The sequence below is a fragment of the Zalophus californianus genome, chromosome 1 (assembly GCF_009762305.2).
Source record: "Zalophus californianus isolate mZalCal1 chromosome 1, mZalCal1.pri.v2, whole genome shotgun sequence".
NCBI lineage: Eukaryota > Metazoa > Chordata > Mammalia > Carnivora > Otariidae > Zalophus > Zalophus californianus.
The window spans coordinates 139,727,901-139,754,239 of record NC_045595.1 but is presented as its reverse complement, the minus strand read 5'-3'; the positions used below and the strand labels follow the sequence as shown (position 1 = coordinate 139,754,239).

Genomic DNA, 26,339 nt, shown 5'->3' with positions numbered 1-26,339 from the left:
AAGAATGCCCCACCCGCGCCCTGCCCCCAAGGACTCAGTTCATCAAAACTGGAGAACCATGGGTAGCAAGGTTAGGGAGAGCCATCTAGATATTTTTAAAGATAACATGCTAGTATATCATCCAAACACAGCCTAATTTTTCATCTGTTCCTTCCTTTTCTTTGTAGCAGTTTCTTCTTTGCCAGAGTAGAACATGTGTAAGAAGAACACCATCTAGTTAGGATTTACATTCTGTATTTGATACAATTCAGAAGTATGTTAGCTCCTATACTTCTCTGCCTGATGCTCTTAGGTGTTCTGTGCAAATGGGCACAGAGTAGGCACTTGATATGATGTGTATGGAAAGAATGAATTGACTTGTCATTTAATCTGCAAAAAAAAAAAAAAAATGTATTACTATCAGAGAGCAGGGGTGATTTGCTCAAGCATCAGCTAATAAGGAAAGAGTGGTAATTTTGAAACCAAATCTTCTGAGTCTGAGTCCAGGGCCCTGCCCAGCCACCATCACACCTGTCAGCCTGATGAGATAATTCAAGTCCTCCCTAAACTGGAGTCAAACTGGACACATTTCCAGAAGGGGCAACCACTGTACAGTACAGTTTTTCCTGTGTGAAAACTTCTGACACATGTTGATTGCATTGTTTCTTCAAGTTATCGAAGGGGAAAATAAAGCAAAAGCAAGAAGAAAAAAGAAGTCTCGTTGGTACCTGTTTTATAAAGGAAATGAGGAGTCTGGCTCTTCAGTTGAAGGATAACTCTGAGAGTCACCAACCAAGTAAAACTATGGAGAAGAACAGACTCACAAAGAAATAGAAGCTTTAATTGTAATTAAAGTAAATTATTTAACTAAACTTTAGGTATTTCATACAGGGAGGAGAAAGTACGAACTCCACCATTCCATTCAGTCCAGAGAGCATCTGTCTAAATGTTAAAGGCCGCATGTCCATTCCAGTACATTTATATATTCGCATTCCACGGCTGGATGCCACGTCCCCATTTGCTCTTCAGATAACTATTAATCTCTTTACACTTCTCCCCATGCTGACAAGAGCAGCTGTTTGTCTTGCCTTCTTTCCCCTCTGACTTCTGCAGCTCCTATTCCTCTCCTGTCCTCCAGCTTCAGCTTCCCCTCTTGACAGGTGAGGCAAACCTTCAGGTGAGACAACTGGGGGGTGGGGGCAGAGAATAAAACCCGAGGCCCCACCAGGCGTCCACACCCCGGCCCCCGGCTGAATTCAAGTCCTCAGGTATGCAAGCCTGCAGCAGCGGCATAGGAATGGGATTGAAAAGATATTATTTGTGTTCAAGTTAAGGGTCAGCATGCAAAGCACTCCTGAACGTCCTGTAGGAATCAGATAATGCTCCCAGAGGCACGTGCTTCCCTACAGCGGTACAATTAGGGAAGCAGCCGGCCCTGACAAAAAGGACAAAGAAACCGGCTGAGCACTTTCTCATAGGCAGTAAAATGCGTGGAGCCACCCCTTTCCTCCTCCTTCCAGGTACACAGAATGGAACTGGGGCTAATTGTGGGCTTGGATGAGAACAAAGAAACATAGCCCTTTGAATTTTTTTTTTTCAATATATGTAAAGAGAAAAGTTTTGGGACCAGCTCTAAAAAGCCAGTGAACAAACACTCAGTGCTTCTCAAAGGACTTCAGAGAAACGGAGAATGCATAAATGAGTAAACCTCAGAGGCACAAAGGAGACCCCTGGAATAGCAGGAAGACTGAACATATTGGCTGGTACTAAAGAAGCAGAAACTGTATTCCCAGTCATTAATAGCACTGTAGGTGCTGATGGCTAAGCTTTTAAATGCCAGCATTTTTAATTCTATACAGTTCAGGGGAAATATTTTACTTAGTAACAACAGAGTGTGCTTCCAAATCTAATGCCTCAACTTATGCATCATAAAGCTGGAATTCCCAGATGTAGACAAAGAGCTGCTTACTATCCAAGATAAGAATGGGAAAATGCATTTCAGTTCAAACTTTTTTTAAATTTTACTTTAGGGAACCGTAAGTCAAGTAGTATACTCAGGTGTCTTTAAAAAAAATTTAAAAGCCTAAAACCAACACTACTAGCTTTCATTTGCCTAGAACACAAACAACAACAAACCCACCAAAGTTAAGGATTGCATGATTGGAAATCTATGTGGATACTTTGCAGAGCTTTGTTAAAAATCAGTGTCATAAACCTGCCATAGGAACCAGTACTTTTGAAATTAATTTAAAAAGCATTCAGTTAACAGCAACAACAACAGTTTCTCATTTGCTTCTTTGACTTGACAAGAGAATGGACATGTTGACAGAGTACGATTGGAGGCCGAGGGCAGATCAAAGTAGCCAAGAAGGACATGTGCTATGTAGGCAGGACCAGCAAAATCATTTTTGTGACCCATTGCAAAATGAAAATGCAGAGCCTCTTGGTCATAGATTATTGTTTCAAAATGGTGATAGCAGAGCATTAAACAAAACACAGGACCCTTTGCTACCACACATTTTTGTATATATGAATGAAGCTAGCTCTGTACCAGGTTAATGAGAATAATATTCATCCCTCATTTTCCACCAAAGTGAACATGGTCGGGTAAAGGCAGAAATGTCTGTGCTCCTTCCTTATTATGACTCCATAAACACACAGGGAAGAAACTTGTGTTATGCTGGAATGCTAGTGTAATGCCTATTTACAATGACCAGTAGAAGAGCCTCAGAAGTTGGAACCTGACACTTTCATGCCAGTCAAAAAAACTGCCCTCAAGAGAACTCTATGGGGTCTCCTATGTCCCATGCATTTCTTATGTAACAAAAACTATTAGGATATTTGAAATGAAACAAAAAAAGTGGATTGTCCCTTTCTATATCTTGATCTTGAAATAAACTTAACATACTCTATAGATATTCAATGAATGAATGAATGAAAAATGTTATATATCTACACTATCATGTCTGAAAGAGGAGACAGCAATCTTTCTACAAAACCTGAATGGCAAAATGAATACAATTTGCCTGATAAAGTAAAACAATTGATTTCTTCTGAATTCAAACAGATGCTTTATTTCCTATAAAATAACTTTGAAATAGAAAACTCACCACTTGGACCCTAGGTTTTTTACCAACATCTATAACTGGAATATATTCAGGTTCATCACAGACTAGCCGATCTGACCACAGAAAGGATGAAACACACCCTGGTCCCTGACTTATAGTCCAGGTAATCACAGAACCCTTGGGGGTGTTCTGAAACTTGGAACTGTCATGAGAAATGTGGGGATACCCAGGGGCTGAATCTCAAACTGCTTGCTTTCACCATTAGGAAAGAGTAAGTGTAGGTAAGAACTATTCCCAAATATAGAAAAGAGTATTTTCCTGTTTTTCTCCTCTCTTATGCCTTTTGCATAAGTCATTTGACCAGTGCAATTTAAGGACTTAGACACAATTTGTGTTTCTGCAAATCTTTCTCCTCCAATGTATCTGTATAAGAGAAATCGTGTAAGTCCTACTTACCAGATATTACTATCTGTAATAGCCAATTTATGGCAACATGGCAACAATAGCCAACAGTCTATGGCAAGAGGTTAATAAAAAAATGAGAGCCAAATCAGGGATAGGAGAGGTTCCTGTTGGGATATAGAATCGAAACTTATTTACTTCCATTCAAACGTCCCCTTGTCACAGGAAACAATCATTTGCCCAAATTTTATTTGGAAGAAATTATATTTATAATCTATGATTCACTATGAGACAAGGCTGGGGAATTAAATATTCTCCGGCACTTACATTCCTGAATGGATCCTCGTATTGCAAAAGCACTCTGAACTTAGACTGGGTGATGTGGGGTCTAAGCCCCAGCCCTGCCACTGAGGTGCTGAAAAACCCTGTGTAAGGTACCGCCTGGACCTTCACTTCCTAAAAGGAGATTGATTCTGATGATCAAACATAAAAGGTGAGTCCATTCTCATGAATTTGACCACACTCATCCACAAAGTTATTTTAAAGTGCCATGAGGTTACTTTCAAACAATGAGATAACTGTTTTGTAGCCAAACCTAGAAATCGAAAATGTTTCAGGCAGCATACACGAGCTTTCCTCACCTGAGAGAGCCTTTCACCTCAGGCTTTGTGGAGGAGCTTTCGAGAACATTCTAAAGCCCCTCCTGGGAAAAGAAAACAGTTTTCCTCATGACCCTGGCTTGACAAAGCATTCGTTCGAATATGCTCTAGCAGACAGTACTACATTTTCATCCCCAAATATCGGCAGGATAGTGACTTTTCAACAAGCACTGCCTTAGGGAGAAATACTTGTCATGTTTTAGTTTTCTATCACCTGCCTCACCTGAAGGAATGATGGCTTGTTTTATGCTAGAATTGAACACAGTTAGAATTGAACTGAGTTAAAGTGCTCCATTCTCAGGCCAAGAAGATATTTGTGTTATAATGTCAAGTTTAAGTACCATTTTTCAACCTTAAGAATTTATTTAGCATCATATTTTTCTCCAGACCAGATTTTGTTCCTTGTAAATATTTCCCTTCTTTAATCTTCCAAATGATCCCCCAAAGTGAACGTTTAGAGGTAAAATACACTACTACCTTACCATAAATAACATGTAAGAATAAAGCACCTAAGCACACAGGACTTCTGACAGCAGGCAGAGAGTTTACTAGAAGGTTTTATGTTCTGACACAAAGTGCTGAGATTCCTTTGAGGTCTGAGATTCCGTAACTCAGGAAAGAGCTCCCGAAAAGCCCCAACCAATGCCAGACAACCGCAGGTGAGACAAATAAATACAAAGTGGGCTGATCAGGTGGACAGCAATGTCCACAAATACTAGACAATAGCATTTGAAAATCGAGGAAGTGAAAAGTGTTGAAAACTCAACCCAAATAGACCTACTTTACACTGTGTAGAGCTCAATTAAGAAGAAATAAACTTTACGTTCTGATTACTGTCAGTACTCCCTTTTAATAACGAACAAAATCATAGTCATGAGTGCCTACATTCTGCAAGAAACTTTTGTCACCATCACATACCTAGGAAGCACTGGGCTGAGCAGAAAGTAGAAAGGTCTAATTTTAACATTCAATCATTCTAGATACAGATATGAAGGAAAAACACACAGAATTTCAATTTCTTCAAAGTTGGAACAAAAATACGTTCGAGGATATTTTTAATCTGTAACAACAGCTATTTCGATAGCTTTATTTAGCAGAAGTCGTAATATGAAAAGAAGACAATACATAGTAATGAAAATTTTCAGTGAAGACCAGGCCACCCGTATGAAGAGCACACCACGGTGACATTAGAGGTTCATCAATCGCGTCTCATTGGTTTTTGAAGTGAGTTTAAAATACTTAAAAATAATATATATCTATCAGACCATATAATATATGTGATATATCTGTCTTATATTATATATATGATATAATATATCTGTCTAAGCCTTGTCAGAAATTATGGCTTAAATCAATGGGGCGATTGAATGTGATTAACATTGAATCATAGGAGACAGCTTTGTTTACTATGACATGAAACTGAAGACATAGCAATTTCAATAGTGACCATCAAGATTAAAAAAAAAAACAGGAACATATGTAGCATCCATACCCAATCCTCTCTACAAAAAGAATATTAGCTATTACTACTACTGCTACCACTATTACTACTACTACTACCACTATTACTACTACTGCTACCACTATTACTACTACTGCTACCACTATTACTACTACTGCTACCACTATTACTACTACGACTACCACTATTACTGCTACTACTACCACTATTACTACTACGACTACCACTATTACTACTACGACTACCACTATTACTGCTACTACTACCACTATTACTACTACGACTACCACTATTACTGCTACTATGAATAATTTTTCTGAGTCCTTAACTGTGTGTTTTCTAGTCTTCAAGTTCTATTTATTCATTTAATCCTCATGAGCTAGGTGGCATTATTATCCTATGTTTTACACATATTTTATAGATGAGGAAACTGAAGCTCCACAAGATTAAGTGACTTGCTCGAGGTAGTAAGTGACAGAGCCCAAGTGAGAAACCAGTCAATCTGGCTTGAGAACCCGCGTATCTACGTATCTTTCATTCCAGCTGCATGTAAACCTGAGTCACTCAAATTTCTGCCCGGCATTTTTAGCTAAAAATGACATATATCTCAAAAAAAAAAAAAAGTTTTCCATATTAAAGACAGGCTATAAAACTAGCCATTCTTAGAATAGGTGTAATTGCAGAGAGTGAGAGACCCGGCTTCTTGGAGCTGCCACCAGAAACTCAGTGCAGATGAGATCCTGTCCCTCTCAAGCTTGAAAACCTTGAGCAGGTCCCTACTGTCTTAGAATAAAGGCCCCAAATCTTTAAAGGGGTCTATGCCACACTATTTGAAACTCTCTCCTTTGCTCACTAAAGAACCAGCAAATAGGCACTCTTCCATTTTTCAAAGGCAAACTCCTTCGGTCTATAGCCTTCACACTGGCAGCCTGTGTTAGCTCAGTGTCATCCCCCAGGAGAAGCCCTCTGCCCAGGTGGATGCTCTCCTTTGTTTGACACGATGATACCACTCAAAGTTTCACTTGGCATCAAATAATTATAACCGACATGGATTATCTGTACAAATATATTTTTTTAACATGGGTCTTTTCTGCACGACTGTAGACCTATGAGAGATACTATCTTGCTTATTACTGAGTCTCATATCTGGAACAGTGTCTGAGGCACAGTAGCTGCTCCAGGAAATATTTATTGAAAGAATAAGTGCAAATCATTTCAAAATAAAAATCACTTCCAGAAGATAATCTTTTTTTTATACTAACACAACTAAGTGTTCATTCTTATGCTGAAGGAAGTCTGCCTTCCAGTCCAATTCATGTTTTTACATACTACTGCCAAATGAATGTTAGGGTGCATCTCCAAATAATCTCTCTGACCTTTACTCTGTGTTTTGCTTTGTTTTGGTAGGTGAGAACTGTGCCTTTAGCTTCAGCTTTTATGGGAACTAGTAGCAGAATAGCCAGTCCTGTCACTCACAAGGCAATGAGTAATACTTGGTAGCTCACACCTAGCTGGGAAGTTTATTAATGAGCTTCTACTTCCTTAAAACAAACACATACACGTTTTTGTGCCAAGGCAGTATTTTTTACCTAATGGCCTAGAGTTTGTTTCTCATGCATCTAGGTCAGCAGTAAGAGTCCAAATCTTTGTGGTCATATAATTATTCACTTCCTAGGGATGGTGCTTGTGGCCAAATATATATATATATATATATATATATATATATATATATATATATATATATATATACACACACACACTACTTTTGGAAAGTAGTTCCAAAAGTGGAAAAAACCACCCAGAAACAAGCTTAGAGTGAGATGTTAGTTTCTGTTGGATAGGCCACAAAATTTGTTCCCCCTCTCTAATTTCCATGATTTTCTACCCAGTTAGCTAGAAGTCAGTTTAGAATAAAGCCATAATTAAGGGCGTACAATGCATGTTTGAGGAATTGAGGTTGTACTTTATCAGACTTACAAACCATTTCTTGCAAATGGTCTAAATTCATGACTTCATTTCGCAGACCTTATAATACACACACACAGGTTGAAACACCAGCCTTGATTTGCAATAGAAAAGTAAAGCATGAAACAAGGAGTATACTACTCAGTTTTACTATTCTATACATATTCAAATGAGAAACACTGTTTCAGGCATTCTAATTCGCTTTTGCTTGTCAAGTTCTTTGCTGATTGCTACATTTTCCATTGTATCTGAGATTAAAGTTTTCAGTGATTTACTACGCTTTGTAATTAGACATGGTGACTTATGTAACATTGGAGTGTTCCTTTAAGCTGTCACTTTTAACTGCAAAATAAAACCAAAGTTGCCAGCTATGCAGAAGACATGCCTTACTTTGAAAAGACAGCCATCTATTCATTTCATCCTATTTACCCCCTAATGAAAGTAACAATCAATCAGTTTAATAATTGCAACAGCTCCTTGGTGTCTTATTTGAACACGAAAAAACAAACAAACAAAAAACTAGGACACCCTGTTTAAGAACAAAATGACTTAAAGATTTCTCAGACATCCTTTAATAATAGTAATACCATAGAAAATGAAACAGGAAAGTGTTTGCAAATCATCAAGCTTATTCACCCAGAGCAAACCACCCAAAGCTCTGGTGATGATCAAGAGACAGGCAGGGGACAAAATGAATCAGGGACAAAATGAATTAGTGTGGAAGCAAGTAAACACTTTTAAGAAGTGAAGGCAAAGCAAGATAAAAATCTAATCTATTTCGTTTTTTAAAAAATCAAACACATTCTCCGTCCTCATGGGTAATCAACTAAATGAAAGCAGCATACACTTTACACTGTTTACCTCTGTTAGAGTACAAGTCATTTCTTATTCAGGAAACTTCCCTGTCCTTTAAAAACTTTCTTGCCACTTGAAGTATAATGGAAATAAATATCAGGGCTCATTTAAAAAATGAGAGAGAGAGAGACTGAGAACGACTTGTAAGATGTCAAGGAAAACCATGCCATTCAGAACATACAGGTGGAGACAAGGCTTCTACAATGTATTCAATCACTTTGCTTTTTGCACAGGTCAGTTACAAAGAGCCATTTCTGTAAAAGTACATACAATATGCCATATTTTTATCTGAAGATACCCCTTCATGCAACAGCAACAGACACATGCCTCCATCACCTCCACGGACATTGTTTGATGGTCCTGGAGAGGATACAGAGATAAATGCCAGACATCCCCCACCAACCAAGAGTCTTCAGTCTGGAATTGGAGAGAAGTCATCTGGTTCACAGGGAGAGCAATGAGGGATGAACAGAGAAGTGTGGAAAAAGTTCAGAGGAAGGGGGGGTTATTCGGATGTTTGGGAGGGAGGGGGCTGAGAAATTTTTAAGGGTGAAGTAGCCTCCCAGCAAGGCCTTAAATACTGGAAACAATTTGACCTGAAGAGAAATATCTGGGGGGTGGTGTTAGAGTATAGAAAGAAGCCAGGAGAAGTACTTTCTCTGGAAACTTATTATTCTGATTTTCAGCCTTTCAAGCACTTTGGGACTGGCTATTAAAATCATTTCCAGCCTAAGGCTTATTATGGGCTTTCGACTTCATGCAGTGTCACCATTTCTCTCTATGTCTCTGTGGAGTCCTCAACCTTAGTCTGGTGACAGTCTCACATGGTCTATTTAAAAGTAATCAAGCCATTCCCAAAACATCTGATGTTGCCTGTTGAAAGGGTAATGGTTTTCCTTTTAATTCTGATTCCATCAATAGAGTGACACTAATCCAGACTGATTTGAGTAAACAGGGCATATTCTCCATTGTCTCTGTGATCTGAGAAAGAATAAACTTGAGAAAGCTCACTGCCTGGATTGGAAATGGCCCCTTTGGGTGTTTTTGCGCAAGCTTGAAAGGAAAAAGAAAATGCCTGTACAGAGTTCTTTCCAAGGCAAGCTGAGTTTGGGGGTGGTAATTCTCATCGGGGTATTATACTAAACTGCACCTATTAGTGGCTTTAGCACCAATAAGAAAGTAGAACTATTTCTTTTGTAGTGATTCCAGAAGAGCTGACGAGAGTGTTTCATAAATTTCCGCCTCTGGCAACACACCACAGCTTGACTCAAAATTCCCTCTTTCAGCTTTTATAGGAAATCTTTTTTTTTTTTTTTTAACCATTGAAGAAACACAGACAAGATGCAATTCAGATCACAGGTTTTGCATGAGATATCAATTTACACTCTACCCGCATCCACTAACATTCCAAAAATGTTTTATTGCCAGTTACTCCCTCACCTAGAACCAACATGTACTTTACCTTAATACCAGTTACTGAATTTTAAATCGAAAGGTAAATATTACCTGGTGAAGCCATCTTGCCATCTACATACATGACAGCCTGAATTTACTTTGTCTTTGAAAAACAAACTTAAGCAGGGTGTATAAACTTAGACATTACCAAATAAGAAATAAATTTAGAAATGAGAACTTCCCAAGATTTTTTTTCAGAATTTGGAAAGGAATGCCTTTTGAATAGAATAGGTGTGCTATATTAACAGACCAAGTCAGAAAATTGACTGTGGGGGAAGTATAAAGAACTGTTTCTGAAAAGACTTTACAGGCACTTTATTTAACTACTTTGTTCTGCAAAGGAGGTTGTAAGCAATGTGGTAGTTTCTGGAACTTCACTGCTTCCCCTAATGTCTGCACAAAGTTGAAAGCAGGACAACTGTTTTTCAATATTGGATATTTTCAAAATCCACTTTATGTTAGTGGAGGGTTAGGTTTGTAAGGAAGAGACAGGAATGAGATACAAGCTTGGACTTCCCCCCACTTATCAGAAAGGCCAATTCTCTCTCTTGCCCGCCTCTTTGCATTTAAATCAAGTCACTGAGTTACCTCCCCCAAGAACCTACCCTCACCTACCCCTCTATTATCTCCTTAATTGCCTATATTTTCTTCCTGGGTGAGATGGAAGTGATGGAGGAGGGTGTGGAAGGAAAGGATATTAATATGGGGGGGAAGACATGTCTTCCCTCTATAATCCTGTTCAAGTCTTAAATGCAGATGTGTATCCTCAACCAAAATGAAATTTGAAAAATTTATGGCAAAGATTTTTTTCATTTGAGATGTCAAAATCTTGATTTCTTTATTGTTGCTTTTTGTTTAATTGGGGGGGGGCGGGTGTCTGTTTCTTAAATGGGACATTCATATTTGCTTCTGCTCTATTATTTCCCAGTTGGAATTCTCATCTTCAACAAATATCATACTTGGTACATTCTCTCATATTTAGCTCCAGGATTACTATTGGCATTTAGAGCACTGACCAGACAAACAGTTTTCTTATCCTGATTCTAAGATGACTATTTAATAAAGTTAATCATAATTAACATAAAAATACCAGTCTGAATTTTGTTCCTAGCTTTGATAATTTAAAAATGTAATTACTGAGTCCCTATAAGGATAAGATACCTTATCTGTCTCTGTAGAGGTCTAAGAAAAGGACTTCGCCCAGCCCCATCATTTGGGCTAATTTTGCTTCTTCCCTGCAAGATAACACTTGTCATGCCTACAGCGTGTAGACAAGAGTTTTGAATCTTGAATTCTGAACATTGTCCATGTTCTCAAAATATTCATAGGTTCGAGTTCTTAGTAAGATAGAAGTCCCTACCATATTTTGTTGCTGTTTCTACAACAGCTTTCCATTTGACATACATAGTAAATACAGATCTGTGTTTAAATCAACATTCTCTTTCCAAGTCAATATATCACGCTCTTTCATCTGGTCCTGTGCAGTTTTTCCTTGTATTTTTAGAAATTTTCTCGTCTACCCAGAATGACCTTCCTTCCCCACCTTGGCTAAAATCTGGTTCTCAGATTATGTGAGATGTTACCTTTGTCATGTACAGTTTGAACCTATTTTACTGTCTTTGGGAGACTTTACTGTCTCTTACCATTCTGTTTCATACTGAAGTCATTTATAATACCTTATATGCACCCTAGAATTGTGAATTCTCAGACATCAGTGGCTGCAACTTACTCACTTCTGCTTTCCCTACAGTGCCTAGCCCTGTGACTATGCTTAATTAGCTCTCAAGTAAATGTTGGGTTGTCAGGAAATGCTTCTTTCGTGGGCGAAATAATCTAAGTGGCTTGTGGGTGGGATATCAAAACTACTGAATCTGTTTAAACCAAATTTATACTACTTTTCCATTTTGGGGTGGGGGTTGGGGCAAATAGTGAAATAAAGAGCAGGTCTTTATTTGTAGGGTGACCATATACTTTGTCTTCTAAGTGGAACCCTTTTGAAAGTGAAAGTGGTTCTATTCATGATTACATTTGAAAAGCAGGCATAAATTAGGATAAACCAAAACCAATGGTCCCCAACTTACCCAGGGCAGAGACCATAGGTATTAAAGAGAGCAACACACAGAGAATGCCTAAGTTGTGTAAGACTTTAGACACAATCCATTTCTACCCTTCCAAAGATTCCAGAAGAGTGGTGAATATTCCTGCAAAACAGACAGCCAACGTGCAAAGCAGAGAAATGCATTTTTATACTGGTAGGTGGTCTGAACCAAAGCCATTTATCCTTCCCAAATGTGCTCTAGCACAGCTCCAATTATACTACTCCTCTGTTCAAAATCCTTCCATGGCTTATCACTGCCACAATATTAAATGTGACATGGCCCTCCATGAGCCCCTCTATCTGACATTTCTAACTTTATTTCCTAATCTTTTCATGCTTTTGATTCCATCTGAGCTATTTGACATTGCTGAACACACCAGCATTCACCCCAACTCTGTGCCTCTGCTGACGCTTGTTTCTTCACCCAAAATCCTCCTTCCCTCTCATATTTCAAGGACTTAGAAAGTTCTACCTGACCTTCCAAGTGCAGCTGCATCCTACTTATACATATAGACTTTCTTGATCCTCCTGTTTCAAATTACTCTCTTTCTCTTTGATCCTTTATATTATCTTGCTCACACTTCTCATAAGACAATGAGGATCTGCCCTGTATTATAACTGTATGTGTTCATTTCCCCTATGACCTGTAAACTTCTTGGTGTAGGAACTGTTTCTTACTCATTTTCATATCCTACGCACCATCTTATACATAACGGATGCTCAGTAAATGCTTATTTAAAAAGAGTAAGTCAGTCCTCTAACCTAAGTTTCTCTCCATTCAGTAGTAGCATTCATGACTATTGACAAAATTCAACTTAATGAAAAGGCATCAGTGAAAATTATAAAATGTTGAGAGAGGTAGCACATTAATAAACTCCATTTTACTATTTTCTTGTGCCTCCAAATTGTGTTCTTAGGAGATTAAGAAATAAATTCATAGCTTCACTCTTGGATCCACTGTTTTACCTTGACACTTCAATCTATTTTCTTCCAGAACCCAAATCCATTACTGTACTAGATGTTCTGCATAAGTGATTCAGTCCATTAAATTGGCACTGGACAATAATATTCCATCAGTCATCTGATTTTTTTTCATCATACATTCAAAAGAAAATTCTGAGTCTGTTGGACTTGGAAAACTTTTTGTCTACAAAGTAGTAAGACTTTTATGGAAATAAACAAGTTATTTTTCACAGGGGTATCTTTTGGTATCTATGTTCACTCTTCCTTATTTATTTTACAATTAAAGGAATAAATTAGGGTATTCAACAGGGAGGGGGAGTTTACTTTCAAAATATTACTAGGAAGGGATGACTTTTACTTATACTCCTCTAGCCCACAAGCTCGGGTATCACCCAAAGTAATCATATGCACCTCAAAGAAAACTCAGGAACATCTGTGGCAATGTATTTCTCATCCGTTTGACCCATATCCTTCCTTGATAAATCTAAAATCTCCTAACCTCAGACTCATACTCCCTTAAGAGGAAGAATATAGAACCCAGATTCTATACATACTCATTGTCTAAGAAAATTTTAGTAACTTTGCACTCAGAAGATGCATGTGGAATGATGAAAAGGCAACCAATATTTCTTTGGTTGCCATAGCTCACTAGACATTCATTCATGTTTCTTAGTGTACTCTCCATACCACAGTTGAGGATCACTGCTCTTCTAAAAAACAAAACAAACCAAACATGCTTTTTCCTTATCTAGGTAAAGGATAAGTGATTTATTATCACCACTCATTTTTCCAATAGTAGCAAAAGAAAGTATGATCTATGATCTGTGATCTAAGATCTCTTTCTCCCAGTCCCCTCTGGGCTTGAGGGCAACCAATTGTAAAACAAGCAATGCAATCTAAGACCATAGCATAGCGTGAGGAACACAGCCTGGCTGACAGCTAAATTAAATCTGCAGCTTCTGCTTCTTCGCTACTATGCTTTTACTTATGGCGCTAAATAAACATAACAGAAGCACAACATGGGAAAGCTTGAGATAAGACATTTATTAACTATTAAGAGAAAAATCACTCCCATGGGAAAAATGCCTCTTGGAGACAGCATTAGGATAGGAAAGACTGCTTCCCTTGACCATGCAGGCCCAGAGCTCAATTAAATGGCAAGGTCCTCAACTCTGAGATCTTATACTACCGCCTTCGAATTACTCTTCTTGCTCTCAAGTAGATTTGCACTTCAGTTCTTTACTTAAACTTTTGGGGGGCATTTACGGTGAATTCCAATAGCCCTTTCCAGAGTGCATTCTATCTCTCTTGATATGAAAGAAAAAAAGGTTAAATTAAGTAAACGGGACTGACTTAAACACCTATGGCTCTCTGGACTACAGAGAGAGCGACCATTAACCTTGATTTGTAAAATGAGGCATCTCAGTATATGAACCTTGAAGTCCCGTTTAGTTCTAGAATACTGGAACCCATTCACCAAAGTACCTTTCCATCTTCACACAGAAACCCAGATACAGATTTTTAATAAAAATGTCCTAAAAGTCCCTCTAAGGAAGATTTGAGAGTTTCTGTCTGTTTTTCTCTCTCTCTCCCCCCTCTCTCCTTCTCTCTCCTTCTCACACACATGCATGCATGCACACATACAAACACACACAGAGCCCAGTTTTTTGGCAAGAAAGTTGAACTAAAACTTAATCTGTGAAGAATTTCCTTTCCTTTGGGTCTCTCTCTCCAAGTCTGAGACCAGTCCCAGACGCCGTGTCATTCCAAGCCTGGCACACTGGAATGGTGCTTGCTTGAGGCCTCTCTCCATTGTAATCCAGGGGTAGCTCCTTCAGCCGTGCCTGCTACATCCTGCCCAGGTTCTCCGCCCTTCCGGACCCCTTCCTGTTCACTAACAGCTTCCCCAAATCCAGCTCTGCTTGGAGGGAAAGAATTGGAAATTTATGGAACAGAGAGTAGAGAAGGATCAGTGTTCTTCTATTGTTTTTGAGTTATCGACCCAAAGAAATTACTAACAAATTAAATTTAAAAATTATTTGAAGTCAGAGATTGGGTTATAGTTTCAAAATCATTTTCACTCTCATGGGGAGTTACATGCCTCTTTATTCTTAATCTGTCCAATTTTTTAACAATTTTTGTGTGATAATAGATCACTGTCTCCGTATTGATGGTTACTAATGAACATTATCTCAAGACGAATCCTAAAACGTTACCAACTTTTGCATTAAATTTCCGGATTCTCAGGGCCATGCGGTCCCAGACATTTTGTATAGTCAGATATAGAACTGTGGTTTTACAGAGGACTAGATATTAAAATGTAACCCTATACAGCAAAGAAAGCCATTGTTAAGCAATAGGATGAAAATGAAGCTATAAAAATTATGCATAAAACACACATTAGTGGAAGGATATAAAATTCACCACAGCTTTTGCAGGAAGGCAGAGAAATTCAGCCATATTTTTTCATAGATAGCCTCTTATACACATTAGCAGCATTCCAAGAGAAAACAGACAACTTGAGCACCTAATTATACACATTTACCTAAAGTTTTGAAAACTGCAAAGCCATGGAAAGGTATTTTCTCTCACGGTAAGGGCGCTATACGCTCACATATGACATGATTCTTTTGCCTCCATAAAAGGCAAGCGTTCCTACTGGTATCTTCTAAGCAAAACATTTATTCAGTTTTTCCCTTCATGAGAAATAATCATTACTTTCCACTTTGCATCAACTTCATACTTTTCTTATAGATATCTCTAAATCATCTTTCCTTTCTACCCCTTCCTACTTAGACATGAAGGCAGATCGCAGCCAGCTTATAAATATAAGTGTGAAATAGCTGGTGAACAAACACAAAGTCAGACATGATATGACTGACAGAACACCTCTCTAGTGATTAAAACTGGCCAACTTGGGATCACATAGAAACAAGATCATCTTTAAAGTCACCTCCAATTTTTTTAACCGTTTGGTAACATTTTAAGCTAACTTCCCATATTAAAGCAAAACAAGAAACTCAAGTTTCTCCACTGAGGACAAGCATGCCTGCCTGAATGTTTTAAAGGAAAATAGGCACTTCCTTTTCCTTCTGTAGATAACTCGATATTTCCCCTGCTATATTTACACAGTTCAGGTGTCTAGACAATAGCACGGTCAATATGACAGTGCAGGCCCTGCTTTGTTGCCCTTTGCGCGACTCTTCCTTTTGCTGTGTGCACCCGAGTCCCATGTACTTTGTTTTGATTTTTAAGGAGCTCAGTTTGAGCACTCCAGTCTACTTTTCCAAGCATTCCCCTGCAAGCATTTTCATCCGAAACCCTGAACTCATGCTCACCACCCGCGCCCGCCCCCCTCCCCAATCTGATTAGTGTCAACACAGCTGCCCTATTCTGAGGAATGTAAACTAATATTGCTGTTAGACCTCCCTCAACCTTAGGAAACTTCCTCAAAGCCTTGCAGTCTCTTCAGGAGTTTTGTTTCCGTATCCCTTTGCCCAGTGATTTAAGTCCCTGAGACAAATTTGAGGAGAGATCAGAGAGGCAAATCATCAATTCCTTACCTAAAATCCTATATGCTATGATACACATTGCCATGTACTCATGTATAAATATTTAATAATGCATTGCCCCCAAAAACTTTGTCATTATACAGTAAAAGTCTTAAGTCAATCACCAGACAAAGAGGACATTAGTGAAGTCCCCTGAGGATTTAGATGGGTCCCTGGATTGATAGAATTCAAAAAGAAGATGGTTTTGTTTTTTTTTTTTAAAAAAATCTCACCTGGATTATTTTGAAAAAGCTTCATTTGCTTTTAGGATGAAGTCTGGAGATAGAACTGAGAACTTAACTGAGTTAAGACACAGTCAACTAATTTGTCTTACTGGTACGTGAATACTCAACAGAGGAGTCATTTCCACGTATCTAGCAGAATGTGAGCTTCTCTCCCAGTCTGTTCTTACAAAAAGTGATTTTACAAACTCCTGAATATTGGGTTTCTTCAAATACATAACGTCACCCAGATAATTTTCTTCTCCCTTTTCTATTATTTCATCTCCTACTTAAAGGGAAAAAAAAATCTTAGAGTCACCACAGAAAACATTAACCAAGAAAAGGAGATTTCTATACACAATTGGCAAAAACATTACATTGGGTGACCAAGAACCACAAATATGTAAGCTTTTATTTTAAAAAATAAAAATGAAAAGGCATCTCTAAATGGAGTCTAAAATCTAAAATCCTTACCTCACTAAATTGAGTCTGGGCATTGTTTTCCAGGTACAACATGTTAGCAGTAAGATTGATCAATGCCGCTGTCCTCTCTTCTGGCTCCAGGATTTTGCCAACCCCCCCACCCCCTCTGAGACCCTGACAATAGGAATCTACTAAGAAGATAACAGAACTCAAGTCCCTCTCTCTCTTTCTCTCTCTGTACATAATTTTAGGTTCCCTAATATATACCCAACTATAGGCATGAGGGGGCGGGACTCTTCTCTTTACCTGTCCAATCCATCAACTTCCACCTGGAGTCCTCCACTCCAATGGAGTGAGGCCTCTCCCATCTCATTAAGTAGTTAGAATTCCTTATCACCAATCTTTAAAAGAAAAAGAAAGAAAGAAAAAAAAAAAAAAACAGGAGAGAGACAGGTAAAACTTTCCCTTGCCTCTTTCATAAGAAAGTGCTCTCTCCTAAAAACAAAACAAAATCTCCCCAAACAAACCTCAGACCTTCCCACCACCAGGACTTAGAGAAGGCTTTTCAGAAGGTTATTTTGCACTTTGCAACTGAAAACTAAAACTTCAGGGAAAGCTTTTGGAAGCCTTTTTTTTTTTTTCTTTTTTAAATTAGATGTGGAGTTTTAAGAATGACTACATAAAGTTAGGAATTTCTAACTAAATCCTAAATACTCAAATCCATTTCTAAACGCTCAAATCCATGGTTATATTGTCTCAATATAAAAATTAAAATCCACTGCCGGATAGTTAAAAAAATTTCAACTTATTCTCCACAAAGAAATGCCAGTGGCTTAACACAAAGTTATGCCAACAGTAGTCACTCGATTTTTCAGAACATAGTCAAAGAACAATTTAAACCATCGGTCCCGTTAACTTGTGAAAACAAACAAACATCCATATTATGTACAGGAAATAGAAATCCTGGGAAAAGTGCCCATCTTTTTTTAAGCCTTAAAAAAAAAAAGCACCACTTCTTTCTATCATTATTTCTTGGGACATGGAATCAATACAACAGCTTATGTACTTGAATATTTTCTCTATTATATCCAGTTTTCATTAATGCTCAAGACATTATCTTTTTCTATAAACAGTTAATAAATTACAAACAGAAAGAATAAATCTTAAAGTGTGAGAAACCAATTGGCTTTTGCCTTAAAAATATATCTACATAAACGCATAAGAACATTATTGTAGAATCTGGCCTTGGTTACCATAATTTAGTGAAGGTGAAATGCACCCTGATGGTTATGGTTTGATTCACTAAAATACTCTTGTTACTACTGAGTATGCTATGTAATTCAGTTAGATCTATATCAAAATATCACTCCCCACCCCGTACTTGGAAGGCCAAGTCCCTCTGTCCTGCCTGAAAGGTACAACTTGGCAGAGACAGCTAGAAGTGGATACTTAGATTTATTTTTTCTAAAATTTAAAAGATAAGAAGATTAGAAGAAAATTAGAAGCCAGGCTTGGTTGGTATATAAACTTTAGAAATTAAGTTTGCAAATATATTCAGGACCTTAGACTTACCTCCTTTTTATTTCTTTTTTTGCATCCATGTGATTATTGGCATATTTATTTTAAAGCTCCCGAATCACTGGTAAGAAAGCTTTTTTTTTTTTTGCAAAAATTTTCAATAACATCATATGAAAATCAGGTGTCAAAGAATATGACAAAACCCTATAACACTACAAATTTATATCAGACATAATTTTTTATGCATTTTTTTTCTCTGAAATATTAACCAAATGAGCTCTGGATACAAAATGCAGTATAATTGTTTGTATCATGTATTTAAATTCTATACCCACTGACAGTTTTTGGGTCAACAGTGAAGAGCAGATTGTTGGTTCCTTAATCCGTGCTCTATTCCAATGGTTCAAAAACGTGGGTGACCCTAAGAATCATCCAGGGTGCTTCTTAAAAACAGATGTGTGGACCAGGTCCCAGCTGTATTTTGTGTTGCCCATGAGGCAGTTCTGAATGAATCAGGCTCAGGAATCAATGTTGTAAAGTAAATGCCATTAGGACAACTGCCCAGAAAGTCAATATTGGATCATTTTTTTTTTTTTACAATAATGGGGTAGCATACATTTTGAACCCTAAATGTAGGGTTCACAGACTCAAATGTTGATAATGTTCCATCAAATGGAAACACATTTCCTCTTTTACAAAGTCAAAAAAGTCCCAGCAGGATGTGATGGACTAAAATGCCAAAATCTTTCTATTGACCAACTCAGCCTTCAGCACAATCAGATCTGAGGATGCTGGTCTATGTCTAACATAGCTACTAAGGTTCTGGACAAAACCTAAGACACGTGTATCTTATCTATCTATCTGTCCCTGCTATTTGGGTGCTTTGGGTAGCTGAGGGGAAAAAGCACAGGCCTGGGGGTTGTAGGAATAACTAGGAAATATAGGCTGTAATCCCAACTCTGCCTTTAGTTAGCCCTGTGCCTCTGGGGCAGGACTGAACCGCTCTGGATTCAAGTTCCTCATTTGTGAAATGAGAGGCAGAACTAAATGATTTCTAAAGACCATTACGACAGTTAAGAGTCTCTGTCCAGAATCCATGGAAGCAAGTTAGAGGATTATTTGCGTTCTTATTTTACTTGGATATTTATATGACAATCTGCTCATCTCCAAACTGTGCGATTGAAGCCATCAAGTTGTACAGATACCAAGATGCTTAAATGACTTAAAGAAAAAGGTAGAGTGTATTGTGGGGGACAATCTGTGTTTTTTACTTTTAGTATCCTCATGATAAAAACTAAGCTAATATTTACCAATTCATTTAAATTCAAACTTAGTATACACATTGACATAAAAGAGTTAACTAAAGTGCATCTGATAATGTTTCATTTCAGAACTGGTATATAAATATCAAGCATTTACTTAAGCAGGAGGTTACAGAGAAGCAACGATTCTCTCTACTCCCCACGCAATAATGCTTATCCCGGGATCTCAAAGGTTTAGTAATGTGCATTAATTTTCCTAACGACTTAGTGATGTTTGTAAGTATTATTATCCCCATTTTGCAGATAAATAAACAAGCTCAAAGATTTGAAGTGGGTTTCCCAAGTCCTCAGGAGTCAGAACAACTCTATTAAGAGCTCACAACTTTCCATTCTCAGCCCTTTCTCCCAGATTCCTCAAAGCATCGTGGCCTCAGAATGAGGGGTCAGTGCTGCCCCTTGATGAGACTACCAGTGTTATAAATCCAGTGCCCTGGGAAGAGAAGTCATCCAAGATGTGGGATCACCATTTCTGATTTCCAGAAATAATACTGCTAACATTTTGTTGGCTATCCTCCTGAACAGTTATTCCTGTAGGAGCTCTTTATATTTTATAGATAATAACCCTTTATTATCAGCATTGGAAATATTTTTCTGCATGTGTGTGTCTGGTCTTTCAAACTTATCTATGGTTTTATGGGTTGCTTTCTGGTGTAGAAGAATCCTAATTTTTCTATAGTCAAATTTATCATTTTTCCCTTATGACTTATTATTTTTCTTTTTTTTAAGATTTTATTTATTTGTCAGAGAGAGCAAGCAAGAGCGAGAGGGAGCTAGCAAGTACAAGCAAGGCAGGTGGCAGGCAGAGAAGCAGGCTCCTCACTGAGCAAGGAGCCCGATGTGGGACTCGATCCCAGGACCCTGGGATCATGACCTGAGCTGAAGGCAGATGCTTAACCAACTGAGCCACCCAGGCATCCTGACTTACTATTTTTCAAGCATAATTTGAAAGGCCTCTCCCAGACCAACATTATAAAATTCTTCAACCATATTATCATTTCATATTGTTGTGGCTTTTAACATTTTTTTCACATGCAAATCTTTTAACTCTATGGGACTTATATTGGTATGAGAAACAAGTGAAGATCCACTCTCTCCCAAAACAGATTACTTACCTTTACCATTTTATTAAAATTTTTTTGCTCTCTGATTTGACATGTTATCTTTATAATATAACAAGTATCGATGGTTCCATTTTATATCTCTATGTAAGAAAGTTAAGCAAGTTGTATAAATCCTTGGCACACATAAAACATTTGCTTGAACTTCTTAATCCATGTGTGTGAAGTTGGGTGAGGAATAACAGGGTACCTACAACATTCTAAAAAGTAAAAAAAAAAAAAAAAAAAAAAAAGGATGAAATTTTGTGTTCCTGGATCTGGATCTGCCCCCAGTGATTGGAGTTAGGTGTAGAGGGTGGGAAGTCCTTAGGTTTCATGAAGCCACAGATTGGAGATCAGTGTTTTAGTGGGTTCCCTCATGAAAATGTCAGTTCTACTGAATTGAGAAAAGAGAAGAGAAGGTAAAGAGGCTTGGGTAAATTTAGCCAGGATTAAGTAGACATTTATTAAAGGAAACAAAAGATTGGTGATTTGTTTTTATAGTAGCAGTTGAGACTCCAAGAAAGAATACATGCCTGATTCTAAACATATCAAACTTTCTATGCTTTAACCACACATCTACCTGAATGAAGTAGAAAAATGAATATCCAGTGATGTCCCTACTTTCCCCGCCTCCCCACGAGAGTCCTCCCCATCACTTTATCTTTCCTAAGGAACAACTCCGACCATGTCACTTCTCAAGATGTCTCTGTGCCAATGGAACAAAACCAACTACAGTTGACCCTTGAACGTGGATTTGAACTACACAGATCCACTTATTTGCAGATTTTTTACAGTACACTACAGTAAATGTATTTTCTCTTCCTTATGATTTTCTTAATAACATTTTCTCTAGCTTACTTTATTATAAGAATTTGGTATATAACACATAAAACATACAAAATACGTGTTAATGGACTGTTATATTATCAAGAAGTCTTCCAATCAGCAGGAAGCTATGAGTAGTTAAGTTTTGGGGAAGTCAAAAGTTATATGCAGATTTTCAACCGTGCAGGGGTCAGTGTCCCTAATCCTCATATTGTTTAAGGGTCAATGTACTTCCACAGACACTTAGGGCCCTTCACAGTCTGGCTCCAAGCTATGCTCTCAACCACACTTTCCATATATTCCACTCTGCTTGCCACATGCTGGCCCTAGCTGACCATTCCTGACCCTCTGCTCAGTCTAGTCCCTCAGTCTAGAATGCCTTCATTTTCTTTACCTGATCCATGAAAACATTTTCAGTTTCCTTAAACGCCACCTTCATGAGAAATTCTCCAATTCCCCAACTGAAGTTAAATTTTCTCTTTTTTATATGAATGTATATAAAAACAGTAATAAAATACTACCTTACAATGCCAAATTTTGTATACTTGTCTCTCTCCCCCAGTGGGCTATGAACTTTGAGGTCAGGGTACATTTTTTGTTCATCGTATCACATTAAGCGTCTAAAAACTTGATGAATATGTTCAATTGAACACTTAATTCTATAAGAAAGAATTAGAAGGTTGAACAGTAGATATTTTACTCAAGGTATTTATTATGACACAAATGCCTTTCCTGTGGGAATTAATGCACAGTATCTAATGAAAATAGAAAAGAAAAAAAATGATGGTTCCAATCTAAGTACAGTACCTCAAGTTCTTAATAACTATTTATCAAAAGGAAAATTGTCAGAATAATAAATCTGTAATAGTTAAAAAAGATTGGGGTTTTATAGAGCATGTGTGAAAGCTAAGAAATGTTGGGACTTTCCAAGCTGCCACAGAACAAAATCAATTAGATCATTTTGATGCCAGCTACCATAAAGGATGGCCAACACAGAACACACATTAGGGCTCTAATCCTTCCCAAGTGATTTCATTCTCCTCCTGCTCTGGATTGATGAGAAGAATTAGCATTTGTAGAAACTACTGAAAACCACTTAATTAATTCATCAAATTAATATTCTCTTTATTCTAAGGCTAAGTTCCAAAGCAAGATATAAGATGACATCCATTTCAGGATCACTAGCTGGACTGAAAAATGAATCTTACAGGCATACAAAGGGAGCTGAGTTCTGTCCTAAATCTTACAGATGTACTCAGGCTATCATTTTTTATTTTTGTCAACTGTCAAGTAGAAGGTAAAATGGTGACAGGATTTAGATTCTCTCTCTTTGTACTTTGAATGGGGCAGGCACTCTTCAAAGCACTGAATATATATCAGACGTGGTTAATTCTCATACAAAATTATCATTTAAGTACTGTTATTGTTCCTATCTTACAGATAAAGGTGAAGACACCAAAATGCAGACAAACACTAAATGATGAAATCAAGAGCAGAACATGTATATTTTGGCCCCCAAATCCACACAAACCCTGTGCTGTTCAAGAAGATTATGTCTTCATACCTCCTCCCACCCCAATATTTATCCCTCCTTCAATGCCATGTTCATAGCTCGTTTACCAGACACCCCACTCTATGATTATTTTAATAACAGTATTGTTAACCACTTCCCCAAATTTAGATAGTGTCTTACTTTGGAAGGACTCCAAAACAGTCTGGGTAACAAGATGCACAAATGCATACAGATAAGATCATCTTTCCTAGCACTGCCTTTAATTTGCATTTGAATTTTTAGATTACAAAAGTCATGTGCTATTTAGAGCAAAAAGTGAAAAATAAAAAAAAATTACATGCCATCTATCTGTAAGCAAACTTCGCAGAGAGAATTACTGTTAAGTTTCCATGATCTATCTTCCTCCTCTCTTTATGTATGTATTCTGCAAACAAAGCTAGGATCATATTATATATATATGTATATATATATATACATATATATATATATAGCTATCATACTATTATGAGCATTTTCCCATGTTAAGTATTTCTACCACTAAACAGACTGGGTCAAAAGTTATGAACTTGTCTCCTCATGGATATAGAATCAAGTTGGTTTCCAAAAGGGCGGCATCAGTTGCATTTTCATGAGGATAAGGACCACAATATTGAGGATTATCTTTTCTAATTATACAAACAAAAATAATTATTTTCTTATTTTAATATGAATCCCCCAGATTATGAGCAAGATTAAATATATTTCAATACATTTAGTAGCCCTTTGCATTTCTTCTTTAAATGATGTGTTAATGTCCTTTGCTTTCCCCTCCAATCCCTACCCCACTGGAGGATAGTGTTTTTCTTATTAATAAGATATTAACCCTTTGATATTTTTGTCACATGCTTTCCAAGTTTCTTTGCTCTTTTAGTATTATATATATTGAAATAAGAACTCTGATGACTTTATTACATAAAAATTACTTCTTTTTTGTCATTTATCCCGTAGCCTAGACGTAACCACTGTTAAAATTTTGGTATATTCTCTTCCAGAGATATATACTGCACACAACTCTGTACTTATGATAGTATACATTAAAGATGTATTTGTTAAGTATGTATATGTGTCTGTGTAAATATATGCATATGCCTATTTTTAAAAATTAAGCTGTTAATATGAATGTATACTCAAGTAATTACATATGTTTTTTTAAACACTGGTTTTGTTTTTTTACTTTTTTTTATTATGTTATGTTAGTCACCACGTAAACACTGTTTTTAAGCTGCTACAGAGCATTGTTAAATTAATTTAGCCATTTCATATTAATTGGGCATTCATTTGCTTCTATTTTTCTTTAACACTATAACTTTATTTTTTATGTATTTATTTTTAAAGATTTTATTTATTTCTTTGACAGAGAGAGAGAGCACAAGCAGAGGGAGCAACAGAGGGAGAGGGAGAAGCAGGTTCTTTACTGAGCAGGGAGCCTGACGCGGGGGTGGATCCCAGGACCCTGGGATCATGACCTGAGCAGAAGGCAGATGCTTAACCGACTGAGCCACCCAGGCGCCCCAACACTATTAACTTTAAAGCAAAAAGTACTATACTATGAATTAAATACATTATTAGAAGCTGAATCATTCAATTAAAAGACATTCAATGTTTTAAGGGCCAATAGGTATTACTACATTGATTTCTGGATATTATACCTGTTTATCTTTAGACTAACAATATAAAACACAGTGAGTTTACCCTACCACAACATCATTAGCAGCTACTATTACTTAAAATATTTTTCATAGTTTAGAGTAAAAATGCACAAACAAAATTAACTTCCTTCTATTGCTATTATACATTATTCATTAAAATGAACATATTCATCTCCATCCCCATTGATTGCTCTGCTTTGGAAAGTGCAAGTCTTTAAATCAAACTAAGTTGTATTTGAATACTGGTGCGTCTGCTTAGATTTTTTGAACCTTCATCTATAAAATCAAAATATCACACTATATTTTATATATATATATATTTTATATATATATAACATTTAACTTCCTAACCAATCTTCTGGAAATCATTAGCATATGATAAATTCTAAATAGATTTAAATACCTTTTATCCTTTTATTTATTCATATTTATTCATATCTGTAGTTCTCGACATGGCTACTGGATACCTTCTATAAATTCTTATTTCCATAAATACTACATTTTTTAGTGTTTCACTAACTTTCATTCTCCTCTGTCATAGCCTCCAAATGGCTGCTACAACAGGAAGAGGTCTTCAATCAGTTGCCAGCTTGGAAAGGTGGAAAGAGCTCTGGAGTCACCAGCAGAAATCTGGGGTTTAGGTGTCACCTCTGTGCTTTTAAGTGAGTCCCTTTTTTTTAATGGATAGATCGTGAACAAATATTCATTCAAGCTAATTGCACAACACATCACCCTTCCTTCTGGTTCCATACTGAGATATATTTCAATACAATACCAACTTTTAAATAATTTCCCCTACAAGTACAGCATCCTTTCTTGATCAAAACTCTTCAGAGTATAGGGATAGAGGGTACATACCTCAATATCATAAAAGCCATCTATGAAAAACCTACAGTGAATATCATTCTCAATGGGGAAAAGCTGAGAGCTTTTCCCCTAAGGTCAGGAATGTGGCAGGGATGTCCACTATCACCACTGCTATTCAACATAGTATTAGAAGTCCTAGCCACAGCAATTAGACAACAAAAAGAAATCAAAGGCATCCAAATCGGCAAAGAGGAAGTCAAACTCTCACTCTTTGCAGATGATATGATACTTTATGTGGAAAATCCAAAAGACTCCACCCCAAACTGCTAGAATTCATACAGGAATTCAGTAAAGTAGCAGGATATAAAATCAATGCACAGAAATCAGTGGCATTCCTATACACCAACAACAAGACAGAAGAGAGACAAATCAAGGAGTTGATCCCATTTACAATTGCACCCAAAA

The 26,339-nt window shown here is 37.2% G+C and overlaps 1 protein-coding gene across 5 annotated transcripts in view; it reads right to left on the bottom strand.

The window, feature by feature from the left end:
* TP63 (tumor protein p63) overlaps positions 1 to 26,339 on the bottom strand; it is a 229,370-nt gene that overhangs the window by 83,750 nt on the left and 119,281 nt on the right. For 2 of the 5 annotated variants that reach the window (XM_027587685.2, XM_027587686.2), the window contains exon 1: positions 17,153 to 17,251. The exons of the other annotated variants lie outside the window; for them this stretch is intronic. In XM_027587685.2, the coding sequence (XP_027443486.1) occupies positions 17,153 to 17,194 (42 nt within the window). In that variant the 5' untranslated portion in view covers positions 17,195 to 17,251. Of the gene's footprint in view, positions 1 to 17,152; positions 17,252 to 26,339 lie in introns of those variants that run through there. 5 annotated transcript variants of the gene reach the window in all.